At 50.3% G+C, this 22,674-nt stretch overlaps 10 protein-coding genes across 10 annotated transcripts; 8 read left to right on the top strand and 2 right to left on the bottom strand.

Annotated features, from left to right (window-relative positions):
* Positions 1 to 76: 76 nt before the first annotated feature.
* Positions 77 to 2,104, top strand: BGZ61DRAFT_355313 (uncharacterized protein; the record flags this gene model as incomplete). The annotated part of the gene is made up of 1 exon (XM_046240695.1): positions 77 to 2,104. One exon carries the CDS (start codon positions 77 to 79, stop codon positions 2,102 to 2,104), a length of 2,028 nt encoding a protein of 675 aa, XP_046102889.1.
* Positions 2,105 to 2,344: 240 nt separating this feature from the next.
* BGZ61DRAFT_479603 (uncharacterized protein) lies at positions 2,345 to 3,433 on the top strand (the record flags this gene model as incomplete). The annotated part of the gene is made up of 1 exon (XM_046249116.1): positions 2,345 to 3,433. The coding sequence occupies one exon, from the start codon at positions 2,345 to 2,347 to the stop codon at positions 3,431 to 3,433; it is 1,089 nt and encodes a 362-aa protein (XP_046102888.1).
* A 308-nt stretch (positions 3,434 to 3,741) lies between these two features.
* Positions 3,742 to 4,711, top strand: BGZ61DRAFT_52921 (uncharacterized protein). The gene is made up of 7 exons (XM_046253365.1): positions 3,742 to 3,837; positions 3,911 to 3,967; positions 4,018 to 4,033; positions 4,122 to 4,247; positions 4,303 to 4,373; positions 4,422 to 4,563; positions 4,615 to 4,711. Exons 1-7 carry the CDS (start codon positions 3,835 to 3,837, stop codon positions 4,653 to 4,655), a joined length of 456 nt encoding a protein of 151 aa, XP_046102887.1. The 5' UTR covers positions 3,742 to 3,834; the 3' UTR covers positions 4,656 to 4,711.
* Positions 4,712 to 5,168: 457 nt separating this feature from the next.
* BGZ61DRAFT_534029 (uncharacterized protein) lies at positions 5,169 to 6,125 on the bottom strand (the record flags this gene model as incomplete). The annotated part of the gene is made up of 3 exons (XM_046254082.1): positions 5,169 to 5,795; positions 5,859 to 6,062; positions 6,117 to 6,125. 3 exons carry the CDS (start codon positions 6,123 to 6,125, stop codon positions 5,169 to 5,171), a joined length of 840 nt encoding a protein of 279 aa, XP_046102886.1.
* A 1,139-nt stretch (positions 6,126 to 7,264) lies between these two features.
* On the bottom strand, positions 7,265 to 8,293 carry BGZ61DRAFT_454552 (uncharacterized protein). Its single transcript, XM_046246246.1, has one exon. It carries the CDS (start codon positions 8,057 to 8,059, stop codon positions 7,394 to 7,396), a length of 666 nt encoding a protein of 221 aa, XP_046102885.1. The 5' UTR covers positions 8,060 to 8,293; the 3' UTR covers positions 7,265 to 7,393.
* Positions 8,294 to 9,634: 1,341 nt separating this feature from the next.
* Positions 9,635 to 11,553, top strand: BGZ61DRAFT_548322 (uncharacterized protein; the record flags this gene model as incomplete). The annotated part of the gene is made up of 3 exons (XM_046255392.1): positions 9,635 to 9,778; positions 9,903 to 11,358; positions 11,408 to 11,553. 3 exons carry the CDS (start codon positions 9,635 to 9,637, stop codon positions 11,551 to 11,553), a joined length of 1,746 nt encoding a protein of 581 aa, XP_046102884.1.
* Positions 11,554 to 12,846: 1,293 nt separating this feature from the next.
* On the top strand, positions 12,847 to 13,962 carry BGZ61DRAFT_589646 (putative nucleoside-diphosphate-sugar epimerase). Its single transcript, XM_046256589.1, has 3 exons — positions 12,847 to 13,187; positions 13,293 to 13,509; positions 13,577 to 13,962. Exons 1-3 carry the CDS (start codon positions 12,952 to 12,954, stop codon positions 13,862 to 13,864), a joined length of 741 nt encoding a protein of 246 aa, XP_046102883.1. The 5' UTR covers positions 12,847 to 12,951; the 3' UTR covers positions 13,865 to 13,962.
* Positions 13,963 to 14,233: 271 nt separating this feature from the next.
* On the top strand, positions 14,234 to 15,365 carry BGZ61DRAFT_454550 (Alpha/Beta hydrolase protein). The gene has a single exon (XM_046246245.1). It carries the CDS (start codon positions 14,383 to 14,385, stop codon positions 15,226 to 15,228), a length of 846 nt encoding a protein of 281 aa, XP_046102882.1. The 5' UTR covers positions 14,234 to 14,382; the 3' UTR covers positions 15,229 to 15,365.
* A 661-nt stretch (positions 15,366 to 16,026) lies between these two features.
* BGZ61DRAFT_52901 (uncharacterized protein) lies at positions 16,027 to 17,205 on the top strand. Its single transcript, XM_046253340.1, has 2 exons — positions 16,027 to 16,446; positions 16,504 to 17,205. Exons 1-2 carry the CDS (start codon positions 16,152 to 16,154, stop codon positions 17,022 to 17,024), a joined length of 816 nt encoding a protein of 271 aa, XP_046102881.1. The 5' UTR covers positions 16,027 to 16,151; the 3' UTR covers positions 17,025 to 17,205.
* A 1,591-nt stretch (positions 17,206 to 18,796) lies between these two features.
* BGZ61DRAFT_495153 (Sodium:solute symporter family-domain-containing protein) lies at positions 18,797 to 21,089 on the top strand (the record flags this gene model as incomplete). The annotated part of the gene is made up of 6 exons (XM_046250841.1): positions 18,797 to 19,104; positions 19,163 to 19,363; positions 19,417 to 19,687; positions 19,745 to 20,733; positions 20,790 to 20,964; positions 21,006 to 21,089. The coding sequence occupies 6 exons, from the start codon at positions 18,797 to 18,799 to the stop codon at positions 21,087 to 21,089; spliced, it is 2,028 nt and encodes a 675-aa protein (XP_046102880.1).
* Between the last annotated feature and the right edge of the window lie 1,585 nt (positions 21,090 to 22,674).

Below are 22,674 nucleotides of genomic sequence, written 5' to 3'. Positions count from 1 at the left end.
TAGCGTCGACGACATGGCTAATTCGTTTGCCCTCTCAGACTCTCAGCCCAAAATCTGGAACGATGTTGTTCAGTCAATGTCCAAGACTTTAAGCCCCGTGGACCTCTTCTTACTTCCCGCAGTTGTCCTTGGCTCTGTATATGTCATCAATCGGGGAAGCATCTTTCCCAAGTCGGATCCATACCGGTACAAATTCTTTGAGCGGCCGCAGCAATCCTCAGGCATCGCCGTCCAAACCCAGAGTCGGTCGCGAAACATTGCAGACCTGGTTAGCCAGAACAATGCTGATCTGGTGGTCTTCTGGGGTTCTCAATCTGGCACAGCCGAGGGTTTTGCCCAACGTCTGGCACGGGAATCTCATCAGCGATTCAAGTTGAAGCCAGTGGTGGCAGACTTGTCCGAGTATGATGCCGAGTCTGTTGCTCGCCTCTCGGCACAAACCCTGGTTGTTTTTATCGTCTCGACATACGGCGAGGGCGACCCGAGTGACAATGCCCAGGACTTTGTCTCCTGGATGAATTCTACGGCCAAAGCATCCCTAGAGCATGTCAAGTTCGCAGCCTTTGGGTGTGGAAACTCCAACTACAGATACTTCAACAAAACCGTCGACGAAGTCGTAACGGCAATGGCTAAATTTGGCGCAACCCAGATCCTCCCGACTGGAAAAGGGAATGAAGCCACTCGTACCACGGAAGAGGATTTCATGGACTGGAAGGAGAGGCTGTTTTCTACCTTGGCTTCTAACCTTGGTCTTTCGGAACAAGAAAGCGCATACGAACCTCTGGTCGACGTCATCGAACAGCCCTCAACACCAGCAGACCAACTGCACCTTGGACGTCCCTTCCAAAAGATGGGATCACGGAACACCATGGGCATGGATATTGTCTCAGTCCCCGTGGTCTCGAACAAGGTGCTTACGCGATATGCAACCCAAGACAGGGCTTGCATTGAGGTGACAGTGGACTTGTCTGCCCATGCGCAGATCAAGTATAAAACTGGAGACCATATCGCTGTGTGGCCTGAGAATTCTGCGGAAGAAGTAGACCGTCTTCTTCGTGTTCTCAAAATCGAATCGAAACGAGATATTCCTATCAAAATTATGCAAAAGTCAGACTACGACGACGCCAAAGTGCCAAGTTTGACCACCGTCGAGGCTCTCTTTCGGTTTTACCTAGAAGTTTGCAGTCCTGTTCCTCGCGAGACCGTCTCAGCATTGTCTCTGATGTCTCCCAGCGTCAAAGTCAAACAGGCTCTGGAAACTATCAGCAAGAACCGAGAAATCTACGCCTCATTTCTGGAGAACAATCATCTTACGCTTTCCCGACTTTTGGATTACGCGGTTGCCATCGACCCTTCCATTTCTTGGGATTCGCTACCACTCTGTTTTATCATTGATGCATTGCCGACGATGCAGCCGCGCCTTTACTCCATCGCCAGCTCGAGGGTCACATCTCCCCGTGCCGTGACTCTTACGGTTTCAGTCAAGCCATCGACGTTACGTGCGAATCCCGATGTGATGATCCCAGGACTGGCCAGCACTTTCCTTTCAACCAAGAAGCCGTCTGAAAATAATTCGACAGACTCGCCGAGCATGTATATTCAGATCCGCAAGTCAACATTCAAGCTCCCCACAAACTCTGCGATTCCTTTGGTTATGGTTGCTGCAGGAACCGGAATCGCTCCATTTCGAGCATTTCTGCACGAGCGAGCCCGCCTCAGTTCCGTTGGAAAACAAATTGGCCCGATGATTCTGTTCTTCGGCTGTCAGAACCAGGCTGACTATTTGTATGAGGAGGAGCTTGGTGAGTTGAGGTCAGGCCCACTGGCTGGGAAACTTGAGATTGTCACGGCCTTTTCCCGCGCCGATGGCAAGAAGACGTATGTGCAAGACATGGTCCAATCGCGAAGGATGGACGTCATCCGGATGCTTGGAGATGACGATGCTGCATTCTATATCTGCGGCGCGGCGACCATGGCAAAAGCGGTTGGTAGTGTCTTGACTGAGGCAACGATGGAGGTCCGCGAGTGGTCCGAGACCGAGGCTCTCAACTGGAGGGCGCTCAGAAAGAAGGAAAATCGCTGGTTCGAGGACGTGTGGAGTTAGATTGATAATTATAAAGCCGAGCCGAGGCATGAAAATAACGTTAAGTTACTCGGTAGTATTTTGGTCCACTCATAGAGGCAATCGGGTTTGGTGTCTGTCCGAGGCTTACAAATCACGGTGCATCCATCTTTACTGTTCTCCACAGGGTGACGAATGGACTGCGAAGCGGAGATGGCAACATCGAGTTGAAAACGAGTGTGTAACCTACAGTTTGTTACACACAACGCGAAATACAACAACATGGCACCTACAAACGACCAATCCCAGCCAAACCGGACTCGAACAGTCTTGGTCACGGGCGCCAATGGCTACATCGGCTCCGCAATCTGTCGAGCCTTTGTCAGAGCCGGCTGGAAGACATTTGGCCTAGTTCGGAAGGCCTCAGCTACGGCCGAGTTGACGCTCTCAGAGGCGATTCCAGTGGTGGGCACATTTACCGACCATGGTTTTCTCGACGGCCTGTACGAACAGTCCCAGACTTTCGATGCCATTGTGAGCTGCACTGAGCAATTCCCTGGCTATGGGGCCCATTTCCAAGAGGTCATGGGCCTTGTTCGTGTCCTTGCCGCCAAGAGCAACGAAAACGGCGTGCGGCCGCTCGTCCTTTGGTCATCCGGCTGCAAGGACTACGGCATGACAGGTGCCCATGGAACACCAGGCCTGTCTGCCCAAACAGAAGAATCCCCGCTCAATGGCCCGGAACTCCTCCGAGAACGACAAGAGAGCTGCGTCACCATCTTCGACCACCCTGAGCTCTTTGACGCAATCCTCCTGCGGCCGACATGCGTTTTTGGATACTCGAGCAGCTACTACGGAGCCATGTTTGATTTCGTGTCCGAAGAAGCAGCATCCGGTGCCAAGGTGCTCAAGGTTCCCGGCAACCCGAACAGCATCATGCATGCCACGCACGTCGACGATTGTGCGGAGGCATACTTGCAACTGGCGCAGCACGAGGACAGAAAGGCAGTGGCTGGACAGGCTTTCAACATTTCCGGTCACCGCTACGAGACGATGCAAGAAGTGACAGAGGCATTGGCCAAGGAGTACGGGTTCGAGGGCGGTGTTGAGTTTGTTTTCGCCGCGGATGCTCCAGCTTCGTTCCCTACTGGGCTGCACTCCGTCCTCAGCTTCAGCCAGTGGGTTGGCAGCGACAAGATCCGACAAGCGATTGGGTGGACGGACAAGCGGTCGCTGTTCTCACAGAATGTCCGAGTGCATCGCAAAGCCTACGAGGCTCTAAAGAAGAGCGGACACGACAATATCGCGACCATTCAACAAAGAATCGGACAGGGCCAGATGAAGCGAGTTGGATTTACACGACAAGAGTAGGGCCAGATCTGGAGCTATTTTGCAACCGGCGCCTCATCCCCTGTCATCTCCACACGGCCGTGGCACTGATTGGCCGGGTCAGATCGGCGACCTGCAAGCAGAAGAACGCCACGGCAGATGGAGAAGTGGCTAAATATAGTATTGACCCGGTTGTATGGCGTTGAGCTATCAGTGGCGGATACAAGATAAATGTCGATACTATGGACGAGAACAGCCTCAATACCAATTCCTCGATGCCTTCATTCCAGCTCTACCTAATTCTGCCCTCCCACACCGCTCGATGGCAGTGCCAAATGCAGATGACCCCACATTGCTCCCTCGATGCTCAGCCTGACGCGTAACCTGCGTCTTTAATCATTCAGAACTGCTCCAAACGACTCCCTGACAACTATCCAGACATCATGGTTAGATCGCTCGCTCCCAGAAGGGATGTATGCCCCTTGAACACAACTGGCTAATGTGGTCTATCGTGTACAGGCTGTTTCCTTCAGTGACCAGCAGATCGCCGAGTTCAGGCAAGCCTTCTCCCTTTTTGTGAGTCTTCGGTCGTTGATTTTACCAACCAAACTGACATCCCGACCTAGGACTCAAATGGGGATGGTACGTGACCCTCTTTCTTGAAAATCACAAGCCATAGCATCGCGATGACCCTCACAATCCCCAAAGGATATCATTAACACAACTCCAGGCCAGGTCACAGCCAAGGATATCGGCACCGTTATGCGCTCCTTGGGTCAAAATCTCTCCGACGCCGAGTTGCAAGACATGGTCAACGAGATCGATGTCGACAAGAACGGCACCATTGACTTTTTCGGTTCGTCCAAGAACTCGCCTCGTATTCGTTCAATTCTGTAAGCTAACTGGCTCAGAATTCCTAGCTATCATGTCGAAGAAAAGAAATATCAACGATATTCAAGAAGGCCTCCTTGATGCATTCAAAGTCTGAAACGCCACATGCCGTTCATAATTTGCCACTAACTCCATGCAGGTATTCGATAAAGACGGCAGCGGCACCATTTCCCGCGACGAAATTCGCCAAGTCATGCTCTCTCTTGGCGAAAGGCTCACCGAAGAAGAAATCAACGAGATGCTTAAAGTAGCTGACAAAGATGGAAACGGCACGATAGACTGTGAGACTTTCCACTCCTATTAACCATGCGGCCTGTTTAACATTACAATAGACAACGAATTTGTGCACATCATGACAGACCTGTCCAAGTAACGACATTGATACCCGTGGGGCTAGATACCTGGCTCTATATATTTATTTACTCGTCTTTCTTGCTTGCGAGTGAAGAGGAAACCCCATGGCGTTTTCCAATCGTGGGGAAGAGCTATGCTGGATGGGATGGGACTGCTGTTGAGCAACAATAGCTGGACGGAGCCCGCGGTTGTGGTGATCCCACTAAACATCGAGGGAGCCTCCCAGTTCGCCGTTCGACACGGACAAATCTTTGAGACTTATTGTTTAGCATAGATGTTGACGGAGAGGACGCAACGAGTGTCTGGTTTCCTCGATACAAAAGCTGGGAGCACGTCCATAAATCTGTAATCGCAACAGAGTTTATCCAACGTTTTTTATTCTCGTATGGTAACATCCCAATATTTCAAATTCCATCCGTGTCTCAACCACCTCCAACCTTTAGCCTGTCTCAATAATCTATATGTGGGCGAACTGTCGCATTAAATACAACCGCCACATACGCCTCCCCTTCATATTGCAGCGTCGTAATATTTACCAGTCACGAGCGGTAATCTCGGGGCTGTCCGCGCCAATGGTATCATAGTGAGGCAAGCTGCGGCCCTGAGGCATCAGGGCATCACAGCGAGCATCTCGGTAGAAGACAGGGGCAGCTCCGCCAGGCTGGGTAGCAGGGTGAGCGCTACAGCCAGTCACAGGACCCATCCAGTTGACACCATGGCAGTTGGGGTTCTCGGCACAAGCCTTGGCACACTCAGCCATGGTCTTGGCCTCCAGCTTGAAGTAGGCGGTGCTGCGGTAGCAGTGTTTGCACTGGAGGCGGAAGTCCTCGCCACCAGAAGTGATGAGCTTTCCGTGATCGGCCTCGCAGCCAGCGACATCAGCGGACAGGGCAGCCGAGTTCAGTTGGTCACAGCCCTTCTTGCAGCTGGAGCAAGCACCGGCGCATCCGAGAGAGTGAGCGGAGAGGAAGGCCTTCGCGTCGATGGCGGGTTGGTTGTGGTTGTTGCCGTAGAAACATTTCTTAGTGCGTGGCTCATACTCAGCGCTGTGGCAAGCGGGCATAGCAGCACAGGAGCTCATGCAGGCCTCAAAGGAAAGCTGGCGATCAATCTTGAGGTAGGTAGTGCCGTGACGCCTGTCGCGGGACATTTGGAAGTTCTAAGACTTAGGTTAGCTAATCACATTCATGTCCATGCTCTAATTGATATTGTAGTTACTCACCTCGCCAGTGGCGCTAACGAAGAGCTGACCATGAGCAGCAGGACATTCCGTAGAGCACAACTTGGTCTCAGAAACCTTGGGCTCTTCCGTAGGAGGGTCAGTGAAGAAGGCGTGGTGCACGCCCGCGATGGCAGTCTGGGAAAAGAGGCCGTGACCATACAGCTTGCAGTTGGGGTGGAACCATCGCCAGCAGCGTAGGTGACACTGATTTATTACTTTAGCAACGTGTACAGTTCATAAGTTGGTTTGTACACATACCTCTTGCATTTCTTGTTGGCGACGCACTTCTCAAGACAATCGTTGTGGCTGGAGGCGGTCTCGAGGCCAAGAATGGAGGCACCGTCGGTGTCAGTGCAGCACTGGAGATATTACCAAGTTCCGTCAGATCCCTCAAAGACCTTTCCGTCATCTACCGAAAGTGTTGGAGACTTGGTCAAAGATTGAATGGTGAGCCGCAGTCGTACTCTGAGGGTAGACAAGGCTCTTTGTGATCTCGGGCTTCTTGTTTGCTTCAGTGGCCCGAACTTTGGGGCAGGTAACCCGGTACCAAGCGTCTCCGTTAATGCCAGGGGCCGCATTTCGTAGGTAATTTCACCGCTGTCTACATTTCAGCACCCCTTTAGCAAATGGACTGACAGATAGCTTACACATTGTATGTCTTCAGGTTGTGCTGGGGGCAGGAGTGGGATGGAACGTTGCCAGAGGCGTCATTGTCGCCTCAGGAGGAGGCTTCTTGTTCAAGCCTATCCCACTGCCTCTGCTTAAACCTTTACCTCTCCTCACTTAGAATCTTGGAGGCGGCGGATCTGCTCAATCCTGCCTTGCCCCTACATGCTCCCAACCAGTTTGCCCCAAGTCCAAGTGTGAGGAGCCAGAATGTCCCCCCGGTGAGATGCCCCAAACCCACTGTTTGCGAGGATCTCATGGAGTGCGAAGACAACGGCGGGACACCGATTTTCAAAGCAGATGGCACTCGACATGCCTGCCTCTAATTAGTGCGCTGTCCTTGGAAACGACAAAATCGACATCAACATGGATATCCCACCCAGTTCAAAGACGAAGGATGGCCTATGAACAACTTGTCACAATTTCAAGAATTGGTTAAGGGGCTGTTGGGATTCACGTGCCACTGGACATAACGTGGTGGACCGTTTAGCATCAATAGACACAGGAAGAATAAGAATAGGAATGCAAGGAATCAAATTTGGGAACGGGGAATGAAACATGCAGCACCACATAGTGAACTGATTATGTGAAACATATTGCACTCTTTATGCTAGATGTAATGCAATACTGTGCCGCTCATAAACTGTCTCGCATTATCTCAGTGCAAAGTGACAACTCAACTCCGTAGGTTTTCACGAGACGGGAACCTGTTCCAAGGGAGAAATAAGGAGAACAAGGTGTCTAAGAGAAATTTCGCACATTTCTTTCATCTGGCTATCCTTCAAAGGTTAAATCTTCTTCCTTTTAACTATCTCCCAATAAACTTCCGGTCCACTTGGCATTGAATCACATTTACTCAAGTTTCATTATCACAAAAACCCACACATGGCAAGGATCGCAGCGTCTGACCCTTTTTCTGCGTTCACGTCACCAACATAGCCCAGCTTTCCATCTCCAACTCGCGCAAATGCGACGGGGGTTTTTCCAGGGGTATCGGCGTTATCTGGAGGGAAGACTCGCGACTCAATCACAGAGTCCACATTGGTGACGTACCAAGAATCAGCAGGCGTGACATTCTTAACGAACAAGGCCTTCTGGCTGTACTGTGAAGGAAGGCGAGTAGCCAAATCTTGACCTGTCGCCTCTGCGTTGAGCACCAGTGTCGTGCGGTGATATGGACCACTCTCCCAAGGGAGGCCAGCTTTGGCGAAGAACGGCTTCATGCTGTCCGGCAAGACGAAGGCAGGGAAGTTTCCCATGACTACACATATGCCCCCATCCCGAACATACCGCAGAACTGCCTCCCACACATGTGAATTCTCATTCGTAGTTAGCCCCTCGTCTGTTACGAGCACGGCAGATGGTTGTTGCTGTCTGGAAAGCTGAGAAATGGTCGAATTTGCTTTCTTGACGCGTTGTATGGTTGCTTTTGAGTGGAATACAGCGAGGAGGGCCTCGTACATTTCATCAAAGAATGATTTGTATTCGAGGGATATGAGCAAAACCCCAGGCTTTGTTGGGATTTCGGCGGCCATGGTGACGGTTGGTTCTCTGTTGCTCTTAAGGCCGTGATTGTAATTAATGGCAGCCCGTTGACGAGAAGATTCACTTGAGATGAGGAAAATCTTCAGATTTCATCTCGAAATGTCATCAATATGTTGTCATGAGGGGTATAGTATCACGTGATTGTTCAACCAAAACAAAAGGCGAGCACAAGTCGGCCTTAGCAAGCGAGAAAAGGAAGCAGCAAGTAGAAGCAAAGATATTGCTAGAGGGATAATCGAGGGGATTAACTGCAAGGGAGGAAAATATTTTCTTTTCTGTGACTAGTCTTAATATTGTTCAGATACTCTCCACCCGCCCATGGGTCCATTATTTGCTCCTTTACGGTGAGTTATAGACAATTACCTTCCCGCAACACAAATCGTGATCGATTGCCGCATAGCAAAGTTCGCTTAATATTATAGACATGTAGATAGGCCAAGATTGATACCGTAGATAGTGCTTTGTTTTCCCCTTGAAGCAGTCGCTTCCGTATAGGGTAGAACTGGCACCGGTGATTCGCCCGGTGGATTTAATAAACACTCAGGTAATTTTATCATTCGAGACCAACTAATTCAAGCATGAAGCTATACATCACTCCCATCCGATAACACCCTAGGTCATCACGAAATGAGGAATCTTAGGATATTTTTGTTCATTCTAGGGAGAGGAGTATAAATCGGACGCTCGTTCAGTGGCGGAATTCAAACACCATTCCCGAGGCTGTACTCATTACCTCACCGAGCCCTCACATCAAAACTAGCCGATGGCTAAGTAGCTGATATTAGTCAAACAAATATCGCCAATATACAAATATCACTCAAATAGCGGCCAGTAGATTAATGCTAAAACCTTACATTCTCCACTCGTCCGGGAGACCACGCGATGCAGGGATTTGTAGTTGCATATGATGATCGCTTTGTTTCCATAGACCTTACCTTCCACATTCTACTCGTAGATCGGCTTTGTGCTATCCGGTGGCATGGTATGCCACCTAGCAGTGGCTTGTCCGCCACCGCTGGGCAAACATGCATTGTGTAAATTTTCCCGAACCCTGAGACATTATCCCCGCGTTCATTCCAACAATATAGACTCCTCCCTGCAGGCCATTCACGTCCTAATCCCTTCTTAGGGCAAGCCAAATCAAATATTTGCCGTACGGGCTTTGTTTAGCATCAAACCCACCTATTTGGTCGGGGTCCTTCTCGAAGCATTACCGCCGAGGGACCTTCCGTGGTGCCGATGGTGGAATGGCGGGCCGTCAATGGCTTGCCACTTGGAAGCCGACGGCCACGAGCTCAACTCCGGCATTGTGAGAACGGGCCGAATACAACATGTTGAGACTGCGGCAAGAGTCCTGCCGATATGAAGGGATTCAAGAAACAACACCACAAGGGGGATTTGTGAGTATAAAGGAGCAGCGATATTTCATCCAGAAAAGTGTTCTTGCCATCTTCAGCATCATCAGCTTCTCAACACTCTTTCACACACACTCCTTCATACACTCCTTACACCTTTTTTTCCAATCTTCTTTGATCAACATATCTTTCAACCCTTTATCCGACAAAATGAAGTCCATCTCTCTTATGCTCGCCCTCCTTCTCAGCAACACTATCGCTGCTCCTGCTGGGAACACTTATGCGGCCTTGGAAGCTCGAGACCAAGCCACTGTCCTGGATGCCGTTCTTCAAGGTACCGCAGTTAAGGCAACGGTATGTTTTGCCAATCCAAAGTCCTCCAACCTTGGATTCCGATTCTCCCTTCATTATGTCGTGAAGAATCAAGCTCTTTCCATGTTTCCTAAATGATATTCTACTGACACGGCATAACATTTAGGAGACAGGTAGTTTGCTTCCCTCGGAGCTCGCGCAGGCTGGGCGGTCGGCTTTCCATCTCAGTGCCATTTATCAGAGGCGGGATGGAACAAGCATTGCCGCGCGAGAGGAAGCGGTTCATAAGACTGGCGCCATCCTCTGCGGAATTCTCAATACTGTCGGCGACCTCCTGGATGGCCTTCTAGCTGGCGTTGGCAGCATTGGTACCGGCGGAAAGGTCGTTTCCGCCGGCACTGACATTAATAGCGACCAGCTTCTCGGTGCCCTGACTGGTACTCTAAATGGTGTCGGTGTAGCTGTAACCGGTGTCACAGGCGGCCTGTTGAATGGCGTCGGTGGTCTACTCACTGGGCTGCTGGGAGGCCTGCTAGGAGGAGGTGTGAAAGCCAACCAGGGTCAGATCATCGATGGGTTGTCCACTACACTGAACGGCCTCGCTCAGAGCGGGTTGGGTGGTGCTGTGAATAGCGCGATAGGAAACACTGCCGGTGGCTTGGGAACTGCAGCTGGCAGCCTCGGAACCACAGCAGGAAACTTGGGAACCACCGCCGGTAACCTCGGAAACACCGCTGGCAATCTTGGAAACACAGCGGGTAGCTTGGGAACTGCAGCGAACAACCTGGGTAACACGGCTACCAATCTCTTGAATGGAGGCAAAGGCGGCTCGGGCAACCTGGGAACTGCAACTGGCACTATCGGAAGTGCAGCAGGAAACTTGGGAAGCACCGCCGGAAACCTCGGAAATACAGCTGGCAGCCTGGGAACTGCAGTGAACAACCTGGGTAACACAGCTACTGATCTATTGAACGGAGGTAAGGGTGGCGCAGGCAGCTTGGGAACTAGCCTAGGAACGGCTGCCAACAACGCGGGCAACACTGCGACCACGCTCTTGGATGGAGGCAAAGATGGCTCGGGCAGCCTGGGAAATGCAGCTGGTACTATCGGAAGTGCAGCAGGAAGCTTGGGAACTACCGCCGGCAACCTCGGAAACACAGCTGGAAACCTCGGGTCGACAGCAGGCAACCTGGGAACCAGCCTAGGAACGGCCGTCAACAATGCGGGCAACACGGCTACAACGCTCTTGGACGGAGGCAAGGGCGGCTCACGCACTCCTGGAAACCTGGGTAACCTTGGCAGTCTTGGCGCCGTGGGAACTGTTATGGTTGGTGGCTCCGGCAGCATTGGATCAACCCAGGGGAGCCAAGGTGGAAGTAACTCTGGTCTCCTGGGCGATCTGACTACGTCCCTGGGTGGTTTTGCCAATATCAGCCTCTTGAACAATGCTCTGATCAGTGCTGCGACCAAGGGCAAGAAGATTGATGTCAATGCCCTCATCAGCGTTGTGAAGGGACAGAACTGCATCTGTACCCCCGCCAAGCGCGACGACGTCTTCGAGGAGCGCGACATCTCCGAGTCCGTCGTTTCTGATACCCCCGCGACTAAGCGGTCGGATGATCGTACGTTGACACTGATAACCTCCATGAAATGATGCTTACGATTCTACAGGTGCTCTGCTTAATGTTGTCAGCAGGATGGTGGCCAAGATTGCCGACGATATGCCCGAACTCAAGGCTGATAGCCAGAAGCTCGCCCAGATTGTTGAGAACATCCACAAGGTGGCCGAAAAGCGACTGGCGGCAAAGAAGGCGTAAGAGGCTATTGGCGAGCGATATGGTATATTTTCAATTTTGAGGCAGTAGTTCGGTTTAAACTTAACATTATAATCGAGTTTCGTCGGTAGCATAGAACAGGTTCCATTTGTTACACACTTTAAAGCTCGGCTCTACTCGGAGCAAGAAGCCGCTATTCTGAAGAAGTGATGGAATTTAATAATTACGTGAGCAATGTGAAAACGCGCCTTTTGACCTGTCCCATGCAATCTCAAACTGGATATTTTAGTCGGCATATTCATTCGATTAATTGCCACTCGCTCAATTCCTTGGGCCATTCGGCCGAGATGAATCTACCGGCTCACTGTAGTACAGGCTAGATTTCCAAACACAAGTATCCAATACATCGCAACCCTGGCAGTATAGGTAGACCGATATTGAAGACCCCGCATCACATCCAATAAAATCGTGGAAATTAAAGAAACAGCCGGATACTCGGATATAGGTCCTTCTTTAGTCGAATTTGCCTCTCATGTTACCTCATTTTGGGCTCACGGAACAAACAGGCCTACGAATCACCGTGTACGAGTTGTTCGTGCCAGGTTCAATAAGGCCGGAGGGCCGGCTTTAAAAGAAGTCCTCTTCAACCTGAATCCCATCCAAACTTGCACGCTGTCGTTGACCCCTTGCCTACATCCACGAAAAAACGGACTCTACTCGTCGGTGATGCAGCGCATGCCATGTCAGTACTACAGGGCCAAGGAGGTAATGATTCCGTCGAGAATGGAGAGAGCTTTTGGCGTCTTGCTTCCAATGTCACCCGCGATGAAGTGCCTGCTGTGCTTGAGAAAATTGACAGCATCCGAATACCAAAAACCAAGGTCGATTGATGAGAGATTTTCGAGGATGGATTTCAACATGAGCTACAAAGGCATTCATGATGCGATCAAGAAGTCAGAGGTAAATGGATGAGAAATAACCTAGCATTGAAACATGACATTTACGGTATCTACTTAGTTCTTCTGTAGCACCTCATCACTGTAAATAAATATACAACGGCGAACGGAGGCTTCGGAAGGCATCCTCCATCGTCCCCTACATCCCGACTAAGCCCAGTTGGTCTCAGTAAGCACTAGCCGAGTGGTGTATCATCAAACGTCATCTGACGCGGCCTTCATCCCATTCCTCATAAGGATTGGAGATTTGAAAAGGATGAGTGGAGTACTCTGAGACGCAAACGCCAAATGCAACGGTAAATTGGCACCACGCTGTGATGCCACTGATCCTTCCAGGCAACTGATCCACGAGGTGGAGTTTCATTTCCACCTTGCATCTCCTGCGTCCGAGCTTCCGAGCTCGATACTGCGCACAAAGGATTGCTGGATTCCATATACACGTCTCGGTTCTCATCTCCATCTACTACTTCGTCTGCTGTTTACCATGAAGGTAATTGTTGCTGGCGCTACGGGCTACGTGGCGACGGAGGTCATCCGCCAGGCTCTATCCAACAAGCAAATTACCTCACTCGTGGCGCTGGCACGCCGGGCAACTTCAATCCCTCCGAATGTAGCCTCCGATGCCGACACCACCAAGTTCAAATCTGTCGTCTGTGATGATTTCAGCAATTACCCCGAGAGCATCAAGGGGGACTTAACAGGCGCTGATGCCGTTATCTGGTACGTGTCACGCATTCTCTTGGTTCGAATCTCGTCAACCATTGCCATCTAAATACGAATCTAAACTTGGGAGAAATATTTTCGATAAACTGAACACCGCCACAGGTTGATTGCCATAACTCCATCAAAGTCAAAGACAAGGCCTTGGGACGAGGTGCGCAAGGTCTGCCTTGACTACACGGTGACAGGAATAGAGACATTGTCACATCTCTCAGGTGACAGATCGGCTGGACCAATGCGGTTTATTTACACAAGTGGTGACAGAGCAGAACGGGATCCCAATAAGAAACCCTTGATTCTCGGCGAATACTCTTTGATGAGGGTAAGCTCTTTTTCCGCCTTTAACATCTGATCGTATTTTGCACAGTTGACTGATAAATGGGTTATAGGGAGAGACAGAGTCCAAAGTCCTCAACTACGCAAAAGAATCTGAAGGTCGCGTTGAATCATTCATCATCAAACCTGGGCTGATCAACGCGACTGGCGGGGGTAATCTACTCACCAGGACTGTACGGGCTATTGGTGGCACTGTTATCGGCCTCCCAGTCATCGGTCTAGATGAGATCGCAGCTGCCTTGATAAATATGGCGCTTTTTGGGGCTGAGAAAGACACACTGCGCAACGAGGAAATTTTGAAGCTCGGCCAGAGAGTTCTAGGAGAGGGCCAAAAGGCGTAGTGGGCTTGGAGGTACATCTATCACGTTTTGTCAACTTGGTCGAACGTAAATAGATAGAAATGATGTAGATACGGCGGCATATATAATGAGAGTGTGTGCTTTATCGAGAAATAAAGTGTGCTCCTTTCGAGCATGTAGCACATGTAACTCTTTATTACAACAGCACCACTCCGCATCATTACTTGGATATTTTGATAAACCCTTGACAGCTGTCAATAGAAAAACAAGGGGCTTTGTTACGGGCTTATTACGAGTGATTTCGCATCTAATCTTAAGAAATGGTTGCCTAATTCACCAGGCTGCCACTTAAATCAAAGATCACTTGGGAGGGCGGGGGCAAGGAGTACTTATTATCACGTACCTACGTACTCCGTAGCTTGATGGCTGATCAATTGGCCGGGCACTGCATCGCCTTTACCATCTTCATCAGTTTATTACCGAGCGGAACTTGATTGCATGTTTAATTCCAATCAATTAATATTCTCACGCTGACGGAGTACAGATTGAAATTCGCAGCTATGGACGAGACAACAATCACACCGAATAGCGACGCCCCACACAAGCAGCTGTGGTGTCTGTCGCTGAATGAATCTGCCGACGAGACCATTGTCATGCTGCATGGACTGGGCACATCGCATAGGGAATGGATGCTCGTCTGGCCATTTCTCACATCGTACCATGTGCTCGCCGTCGACATGTGCGGGCATTCCGCATCATCTCACATCAGACCGGCGACAATCCCAGACCAAGCTGAGCACGTTGCTGTTCTGATCAAGGCAAAGGCCCATGGAGGCACTGCGCATGTTGTTGGACTGTCGATGGGCGGGTTTGTGACGGTCGAACTCGCTCGCACGCATCCACACGTCGTACGTTCAGCCTTCGCCACGGGTGCTGCGCCCTTCTCGGGATTTCGAATGTGGGCCGCAAAACACCCGCAGGTGCTGGGAGCGATGAACACGATTATGCATACGGGGTTACTCCAGAGGCTGGGTGCGTGGCTGGACGAGATGGCATGGTCAGCTCAAGGCTTGACCGTCCCAGAGGAATTGAGGCGAGATATGACAGCAAACCACTCATCTGAGGTGACGGTCGAGGTATTTACCAGCCTGGGTCATGTGCAAATTGACGGGATGGAGAAAGTGGCCGTACGAACGTTGGTGGTGGCCGGTGGACGAATGGATGATGTTGGGGCAACACAACTACAGGGCGCCGCGCTCCGGGCTGGATGTTCGGAGAGCAAAGCCGTGGTCGTAAAGAAGGCCTTTCATCCCTGGAATCTGCAGCTCCCAGAGCTCTTTGCACAGGGGATACTGGCCTGGGTCGCGCAACGTGAGCTCCCCAACGAGTTCGAGAGCCTTGGCTGACCCGCGCTGTTGGGCTTGCATCGATCCTCTAAAATAGATCTGCAGACCTGAAACCGGAAGTAGAACTAATTGGGTTGGGTTCTGTACGGGGATTTAATACGAAATGAGATGTTGTACTACATGTGGGCAGTGTTTTGGGTTTCGGCCTTCGGGCTTCAGCTACGGACTTGGCGTTGAACATCCACCTCCGGGATTTGAGAGGTGACATGATGCGTAGGATGCTCAATTAGATCATGAGATTTCAAAAGAAACACCAGGATACACGGCATGGGAAGTGTGCGCCGCTCGGGCTTCGGGTCTCAGCTTCGGGTTTGCCTCAATATCCACCTCCGGCACTTGCGCTATACTTGCTCGAATGCGATAGGGCTGCATCCAACGCACATCGTAGCTGAGCCAGTGCTTGATAATCGGATATCTCACCCACATAAACCCGCCGCTCGTATATGCACCTGTGTATCAACTACGGGCGTCCAAAGTTCACTCCGTGGAGCCAGTCGGAACGGAGGCGATATCTCCACGCCCAACATCTCCTTATCTCCGGGCATCATAATTCAAGACTGGCTATCTTCGGGGTTCATAAATTGTTTCCATTAGGTGCGATTCATTATCCCGTTAGTGTCGATCAGACGATAGACACGTAGCTTCAGCCGCAGCAGATAAGCATCTATTTAATGTATGTCGCATTGGAGCACTGTGATGCGACTTTTACGTCATTCGGACTATCGCGGCCCTGAATTTGCCGACCAGGTGGTGATGGACGAAATAAGGTATCATGCGCATGTGATTTATCCACGTGGACATACAATGAATAAGGTTTTCTATATTCATGTATTTAAGGACCAAAAGACCTCGGGGAATCAAGAGCAAACCAGCACTCTTCCTTCCACGATATCAGCTACCTTGATCTCATTCAACGCTTCATCATGACCATCCCGGCGACCAAAGAAATCGTCTTCATCACTGGAGCCAATACTGGTATCGGATATGCGGCGGTCAAGAGCCTCCTCCAGTCTCCTAAGCCCTACCACATTCTCCTCGGCTGCCGCTCCTTGCTGAAAGGCAATGCAGCCATTGCAAAACTTGCTGAGGAAACAGACAATAGCCACAGCATCGTTGAGCCAGTGGAGATTGACATTTCGGATGATGATTCGATCCAGCGAGCTTTCGAAATGGTTCGGGACAAGTTTGGACGTGTCGATGTTCTCGTTAACAATGCGGGTAAGCTGGCCATGCTAACTATTCATCCCTATGCTGATCACGAATTTCCATTGTTAGGTGTGTGCTTTGACGACCACTTTGAGAATGACGGCAAGAACTTTCGTAAGATTTTCAACGAAACATACAACGTCAACGTGGCAGGGACACAAGTCGTCACCTACACGTTTGCCCCCCTGCTTGTCAAGTCGTCGGCTCCCCGGCTTCTCTTCAACACCTCTGGCAGGTCTAGCCTAGCCAAAGAGGCCGAGTACGACGACAAGGCGTCCGCATTCGGGCCTGGGTGGCCCAAGGGAATTGGAAGTTTCTGGCTTGCCCAGGGCTATCGGTGCGCCAAGGTCGCCCTCAACATGGTCATGGTGACATGGCAGACGATCCTCAAAGACGACAATGTCAAGGTTTGGTGCATCAACCCGGGTTTATTGGCCACGAACCTCGGTGGGAGCAAGAGCCGCTTGGAGAAGATGGGAGCGGGCGATCCGTCGATTGGAGGGAACCTGATGCGCCAGGTGATTGAGGGGGAGAGAGACGCGGATGTCGGCAAGGTTGTCTGTCGAAATGGGGGCGTCCAAGCTTGGTAGACTTGATAGGTCCTTTCATCTGTTTTCGCTTCTTGATCGGATATTTACACCTTCTCCCTCAATTTTATTCGGCACCGCCAAGGGCATGTGTGACTTGTGGTTAAGAGAGCGTTCATGCCCTTGCTTCATGTAAACTGATATCCCTTTGTGTTTTCAATGAATGGCATTACCTTCTCAGCTGAATTAGAACTGTGCAACCTGTGACTGCCGGCAGCGAGTGTACTTGTGTCTCGTTGCCCACGCGGCATCCAAGAAGTCGTACACAATGACGACACGAGTGGGTGCCGGCAAGGGCTATGATGCCGCTGAACGTAATCAACCACTCCGTGGTACATAGCCCAAGATGTATTGGTCCGCGATAATTGATGGTAAGCGTCATGAGAGCTGCCTCCAGGCATCTTCTTGTACGTTCAGCAAGCGTGGTAAACCTTTAGGTGCGTTGTGTTGCGTCACTTTCCAGCCGTCGGTAAGAAGCATAGGGCATAGTCCGGCTTCAGCCCAGGCTAGCTTCGTCCGATCATTGGGATCGTCGACATGTTTAGGCATCGGTCAACCTGGTGGCTAACAGCGAGGCGCCAGCCACAACAAGCGACATGGGTCTTCAATCTAGAATCTGGTGAGAGCCTAGAACAATGCACTTAGTACTGAGAAAATTCGGGGCTCAAACTACTTGGACGCAGAGGGGTCACAGTTTTCGAGTAACGATATTAAATACGGCCTGAAGCCTAAGATGAAATGAACCCTAAATATTACGTTCATTGATTTTAACAATATTTTGAAGACTATGAATATGTTGATTATTCAATAATTATATCAAGGCCAGTTCATCTTACTGAAGTCTCTGCCGTCGGTTGAATACTTTGGCTGAGGTTTCAGGATGCCAAAAGGCGAACTGCATCACTAGTGCCACCGCGAATGCGGGTCAAGAAGTCGAGTTGGGTTAGTTGAACAGCCCTGTTTGGATTGCGTCACCGAGAGCTTCTATGTCGAGCGATTTGAAAGAAGGTGCATTTATGTCTGGAAGATAAAAGCTCTCTCTCAGCAGCGGACGGAGATGTGCCGTGATTTCCAGATAAACGTGCTCCAGTTGGCACTAAAACTGCCTTTGAACCAAGAAATGAATACTGCATCCCTGTTTACATCTTATTAGTTGAAAGTTAGTGGCAACTCTAACCGCGTGGGGGGTAGAAAAGGCGCCTCTACAGCATCCATCGGCCCTGGACTCATGCAGCTACGCTACTACCTACTCAGAGGCAGCACCAGATCAGGACTACTTCGTACGCGAGATAATATGAAATGCTCAAGACGGCTTTCAACAAGTACAATGAAGTATTGCAGTCTTTAGAGACGCTAGTTGACGCTAAGTGATAAGTCCTCTGCTGGCTCCATTGTGATTGTATAGTTACCGATGGCGTGATACTGATTGGGCCTGTCAGGTCGGGGTGTCGAAACTTGCGCGATACACACACACATATTGCGTGCTTGACCAGATTCGTGATAACGATAAATGGGGCCCTTGGCACCCCGTCCCAGAATTGTACGGATGGTTGACATAATTCGGTTCCTCGAGTCTCCGCTGTTCTTCAATTTCAGAATACACGGCTGAGCGCCATTCTGATCACTCCCTTTTTTCCCGGCCGTTCTACCAACCCGGTAACCAGAAACACCATCCCGCTGCCTGAAAAAAGGCCTTGTAAAGGGAGAAATTGCAATTGGACAGTGCTTCTCTAAATCTCAACCGGAGCTCCTACTTGACATTGAAACGTTCAGCCATGTTGATAGACAAAAGGGCCGATGGCTCCATCGAGCCACCGCTCCCCCAGGCCGCCGGCTATGCCGTCGTTGTTGCCATTGGCTTCTTGATCGCGTTCATCATGATCTTTGCGACCCGTGTCCTAAAGAAGACAGTTGGCGAGGACAACAAAACCACAGAAATGTTCATGACAGCAAACAGAAGTGTTGGAACTGGCCTTACCGCCTCTGCCGTCATCTCATCATGGCTATGGAGTACTGCCATGCTTGGAAGCACTCTTGTGGGCTACAACTTTGGTGTCGCTGGGCCGTTTTGGTTCGCAGCAGGGTAAGCATCCCGTGCGAGAAAGAAACAAAGCAACTCAATGGCTCACATGTATCGGTAGTTGCTCACCCATGATTGTTTTCTTCTCACTTTTGGGCATTGCGTGCAAGATGAGGGTTCCAGAAGCGCACACTCTCCTTGAGATTGTCCGGATCCGATATGGAACAACCGGTCACATTGTCTGGATTGGACTTTGCCTCATCAATAATATCATTGCCGTTGCCAATATGTTGCTGGGTGCCAGTGCCGCTATCACCGCCCTGTGAGTACAAGTCATACATCGATCTTAATTGCCATGGACTAATAACAAGACAGAACTGGTATGCATATTATTGCTGCGACATTCTTGCTCCCTGTCGGAGTGGTTATATACACCTTCGTTGGAGGCATCAAGGCCACCTTCCTCACAGATTACTTCCATACTTTCGTCATCACCATCATCATTTGCTTCTTCACCATCAAGACCTTCACCGTCCCAGAAATCGGGTCCCCCGCTGGTCTTTTTGATCTCATTGTCGAGGCCGGAAAAGCGCATCCTGTTGCGGGTAATGAAGATGGTTCATATTTGACAATGACCAGCAAAGGAGTAAGTGGCCCTCATAACGAATTAAACTAATTCTAATGCTCATTCAATATGTAACAGGCTATCCTTTTTGGCATCATCCACCTCCTTGCCAACTTCGGTCTCGTCATTATGGACACTGGCTTCTTCGCCAAGGCTTTCAGTGCTGCTCCCCAGGCCGTGGTTCCAGGATACATCGTTGGCGGCATTGCGTATTTCGCGATCCCCTGGTGTCTTGGAACACTGATGAGCTTTACCGCACTTGGTTTGGAGGGTACCGAGCGTTTCCCAACGTATCCTAGACGAATGGACACGATTGAGATTTCAAATGGCCTCGTCTTGCCCTACGCAGCTATTGCCCTGGCAGGTAAAGGTGGTGCAGTAGCTGTTCTTCTCATTACCTTCATGGCTGTGACATCGACCATCTCAGCCCAAGTCATCTCAGTCTCGTCCATCATTAGCTTCGACATCTACCGTCAGTACTTCAACCGCAATGCGACTGATAGCGATGCGATTCGGTGGAGTCACATCGGAGTTGTCTTCTTTGGCCTCTTTTCAGCTGCATTTTCCACCGCGCTGTACTATGGAAACGTCGACCTCGGCTGGACATTGTATATGCTTGGTGTCTTAACATGCCCTGGTATTTTCCCTACTGTTTTCACTATCCTTTGGAAGAAGCAGTCCAAAGCCGCCGCTGTGATCTCACCATTGCTCGGAATGGCTACTGGAATTGCTGTCTGGATTGGGTCCGCATCGTCTCTGTACGGAGGCGTCACTGTGGCCACGACTGGCCAGACATTACCTTGTGTTTACGGAACTGTCGCGTCTGCGTTTAGTCCAGGAGTTTACTCGATCATCATCTCTCTAATTAGGCCGGACAATTACAACTGGGCGGACCTCAGAAATGAACGTCTCGCATTTGAGCAGACCGGAGCCGCGACTTCCCAAGAGCCAGTATCCCATGAGGAAAAGGTTGCAAACTACACTGCAGACAAGGCAAGACTAAAGAATTGGGGAACACTGGCGGCGGTCTGGGCGGCGGCAACATTTCTTGGGCACTGGGTTCTATGGTAAGTCTCCCTCCAACCGCCACGTTCCTTCGAAAATAGCTAACTTATGATACTAGGCCTCTTCCCATGTACGCTTCCAAGTATGTGTTTGGAAAGGGATTTTTCGTGGCCTGGATCGTCGTGGCTATTATCTGGGTCTGGATAACGATGCTTATCGCGGGTTTCTACCCCATTATTGATGGCTGGCAACAATTGCGTAATGTTTATCGGGGGTTGAAGACTGGCACACCTGTAATTGAAGAACCTGACCTTGACTCTCGAACTCAAAATAGCGACAAGGAGGCGACCGGCTCGAGTTCTGGTTGATTAATGTTGACGGGGGTCATCGGGGTTTATACCAGGCCAGAAGGTTATAAAGAAAAACAATACATACCGAGTATTGCTATTTGCACATATGAACTTTCTCATTCCCACACAGCTATACGCCGTCTCACCTTCCCCTCCAGCTAAACCAATCTACGCGGCGTGAAGGTTATGTTCTTAGGCCAAACGCTTACCTATATTATCAAATGCAGCGATGAAAATAAATTTCCCAAGTTACTGTATTGTGTGCGTTCTTGATCCCCGTTTGAAGCATCGAGGCATGTACTCTATGTCTGCACATTGCTGTGGTTTATGTGTACCAAGAGCATTACTCTGCAGGAGTGGCGCGGAATTTCTCGTCATCATAAAATTTAGCATTCCCGATTAGATGGCCTGAACTACTTAATAATGCTATTAATGGGACTGGAATACAATATGCGGTCGACCCAACCGAGGCTGGTGGGTACATCTTGGACCCCTTGCTTCGGAAATACACACCCGCTCACAACAGCACCTGCATCCCGACAAAGCAGACACAGTGCAAACACCGTCACATGGATCATGCGGAAGCTCATTTTTCGAGTGAATGAGGCGGTGTCATAGATCTCGCCTTCGTGCGTTTGGCTCGATAAACTGACGCTCTTGGTGGGTGTACATGGATCTAAGCTGCCAGCCATTTTCGTCACCAAGTGAACCTGCAGCTTTATCTGTGTGTGCCTTCACGTTGAACTGGTGAAGAGGTACATATGAATCGAATCCTAGGGGGTTGCATTGGCAGATTAAGGCTGTATCATTTCCATACTTCTGGTTCTCATCGCGGTTAGTGATTCTATAATTATTCATAACGTTGGCGATGGCCTTAGTTCGTGAAGCACACTAATCACCAGGTCTCAGCGATGCCGTTGAGGTCACCGGGCTGTCCCTGAAGCTCCGCGCCATGGTGCGAGCTACCGAAATAGCTTGTACCCTAGCGTAGACTTGAAAGATCTAGGGAAGAAGATAACGGTTATATTCCCTCTCTATGAGAGTCCGGCACACTCAGCACGAGGTGGCCTGGTAAAGCATCAACGGTCCCGTTGCGGATGGGGCCATAGCATCCCCCGCAGTACAACGTACTGTCATCCAGCCAGGAATCTTAGAGGTTTGAAGATGCACCAAAAGCAATTGCACGCTTTTACCTTGTGAGAGTGACCTATCATCGAGCTAAAATTATTGAGGATTTGCCGAAGCCGAAGCTGACCAACTCATCTGTACCCCGCAGATTCATCATCCTACGACTTGCAAAAAAGCCCCCAGGGTCGTCTCATTTGACCTCTATCACATCATAGTGCCCGCAATGGGCACCTGTAAACAGAACAAAACTGCCGGATACACAGGTTACGAGAGAAGATGGGGACCATTATCTCAATTTACGACTATTGCCTCATAGCTCTGATTCCCACTACCCCAGGCTATAAGTGCGTTGGGAATCAACAAGGACCCGATGCCAGTACAAGTCGCCCTGAAGGAACCAGTAAGACCAAAAAGCCCAGCGGACTTGTTTTGCCAGAGTGCCTGCGGTTCGATGAAGCGGGGTGGCGAATGTCTGCATGGTATGGTTAGGCAATTCTCAGGCAGGGCGGCATGACGGTTACCTTT

The sequence above is a fragment of the Ilyonectria robusta genome (genome assembly GCF_021365365.1).
Source record: "Ilyonectria robusta strain PMI_751 chromosome Unknown BGZ61scaffold_13, whole genome shotgun sequence".
NCBI classification, from domain to species: Eukaryota; Fungi; Ascomycota; class Sordariomycetes; order Hypocreales; family Nectriaceae; genus Ilyonectria; species Ilyonectria robusta.
The sequence above is the reverse complement of the archived record's forward strand: the minus strand, read 5'-3'. Positions and strand labels throughout refer to the sequence as shown.